This window comes from Gekko japonicus, unplaced genomic scaffold (genome assembly GCF_001447785.1).
Source record: "Gekko japonicus isolate JY-2015 unplaced genomic scaffold, Gekko_japonicus_V1.1 scaffold2106, whole genome shotgun sequence".
In the NCBI taxonomy this organism is placed as follows: domain Eukaryota; kingdom Metazoa; phylum Chordata; class Lepidosauria; order Squamata; family Gekkonidae; genus Gekko; species Gekko japonicus.
In genome coordinates, this window is record NW_015176039.1 from 63,258 (window position 1) to 65,216 (window position 1,959).

Sequence of the window (1,959 nt, forward strand, 5' to 3'; positions counted from 1 at the left end):
CCCCCCCCCCGCTCCAGGCCACACCGGGAGGCTGGCATCTGCGCCTCGCTAAGGTGCAGAAACACCTCGGGCCGGCCCTGAGTCCGTGCAACTTAGCCACTACACCAAAGGGTGGCGCCTGGGAAGAAGAGATAAAAGGCCTTGCCCAAAGTGGGAGGGTGTTGAGGAGAGCTGGTGTGAGGCTGCTGCAGGAGGAGGGGTCCCTCATCCAACAGGGGTGAAAGTCTGCTTGAGGCCAAAGACGTAGAGAAGGCTAGGGACAGGACAGTCAGACGCTTTCGGGTTTTCTTATTTTGCTGGTTTACCTACCTTCACTGTGCTCATTTCCCCTATATGTTACTGAATTACAGTTGTTGTTAAGTCTTTTTAGTAGAACTAGTTTGTTACTCTGCTTGGGTTCTCCTAATGCCTCATTCGGTCACTTACAAAGAGGAACCTGTTGGAAAAGGAACGTGTAAAGGGGTAAGGGGGGGGTGCTCTGGGCCCTCCCGAGGAGTCCCATACCAGAGCGGTGGCGGCCATGAGAGAACCTTTCTAGCCGCCACCCACGACAGGCTGGCAAATCTCATTAAAAAAAATTCTTGGTGTATGGATATACAAGGAATGTAGAAATTTGTTATGGATGGTGCATGTTAAGGGATGGGCACACAGGCACCAGAAGATTGTGCCCGGACTATTATTTACCATTGCAGAAGACATGTTCAGTGACACCTTCATAGGAATGTCAGTACCAAAGGAGCAATGAGAACAGAAAAAGTAAAGCAGAATATTAAAAACAGGCACAGCGCAATAGAGGTCCACCAACTTCACTCGGCTTAGAAGGATGTTCCTCCACTTAGGGGCGTACTGTTAATCTTGGGTTTTAAGCCAAATAGATTGAATATATTGAAATCCCAATATGTTCAGCAAGGCAGTTGACGACGATGACCCATACCCCGTTTCTTCTTTTTGCTTTCAGTTTTTTGCCTCTTATATGAACAAGACCCTTTTTGAAATCGATGAACGTTACCGCCATTTAGGATTTTCCATCGAGGACCTCGGCTACTGCAGAGTTATTCGTCACAATCTCTGGGGGACACACGTGGTGGTAGGAATCATTTTCACCAACGCTGCGCCTGGCAGCTCTGTCATTAAGAAACTGAGTGGGAATTAATTGCACGGCACTGTGCAGCTGTCTTACGCAAGCACTGGTCAATAAACACTGTTGGGGGGAAAACAAGTGTAAAATTTACACAGATTTGAAGTTTTAAAAAAAATCTATTTTAGGTAGTGGGTTGCATGTAGTCTCTAAACAATCTGTAATGGTATTCCTTTTTAATGTAATGTTATGGTAAACCTTTTTATTTAAGAGGTGTATATACATAACGTGAAGATATTTTTCTCCGGTTACAAATGAAATTAATACTGTGGAACACGAATCCTTGACGTTCCAACGCCATTTCTGTCAGTATGTCCCGGACAAAATCTGTGATTTAGGTAAAGTTGCACAGTATTTTATAAACTGCAGATACAGCGGTTTTCATGCAGATGACAATTAGTCGGGAGTTTCTTTAATTTTGGACAAAACCAGTTTTGAGAGGAGGACATTCACAGTTGTACGATTAGCTATTATTAAAGAAAATTAATCTGATACAACCCTTGATTTGTACTGGGTCCCATATTGTTTTGTTTCTGTTTTCTGCATTTATTTGGCGTATATAATTTATTTCAAGTTGGCATGTACTACATACATTTGTAGTCACTGGAAGGAAAAATCATAAAACTGCAACTGACTTATTTCGGCCATGTCATGTGGAAGAACTCACTAGAAAAAGCAATTTATGCTTGGATTGGTTAGCGGCAAAAGGAAACTGGGCCGCCAAAGAACACGGTGGCTAGACAACATAAAAGTCGCCACCAGCCTGAGCATGGAACAACTCAAAGAAATAGTACAAGATTGGAAAACGTGGAGAGAGCTGG

At 43.7% G+C, this 1,959-nt stretch overlaps 1 protein-coding gene across 2 annotated transcripts in view; it reads left to right on the forward strand.

Moving 5' to 3' along the window:
• LOC107123403 (methylmalonic aciduria and homocystinuria type D homolog, mitochondrial-like) overlaps positions 1–1,205 on the forward strand; it is a 24,301-nt gene extending 23,096 nt beyond the window's left edge. For both annotated transcript variants that reach the window (XM_015426649.1, XM_015426648.1), the window contains exon 8: positions 959–1,205. In XM_015426649.1, the coding sequence (XP_015282135.1) occupies positions 959–1,153 (195 nt within the window). In that variant the 3' untranslated portion in view covers positions 1,154–1,205. The remainder of the gene's footprint in view (positions 1–958) is intronic.
• The last annotated feature ends 754 nt before the right edge of the window (positions 1,206–1,959 follow it).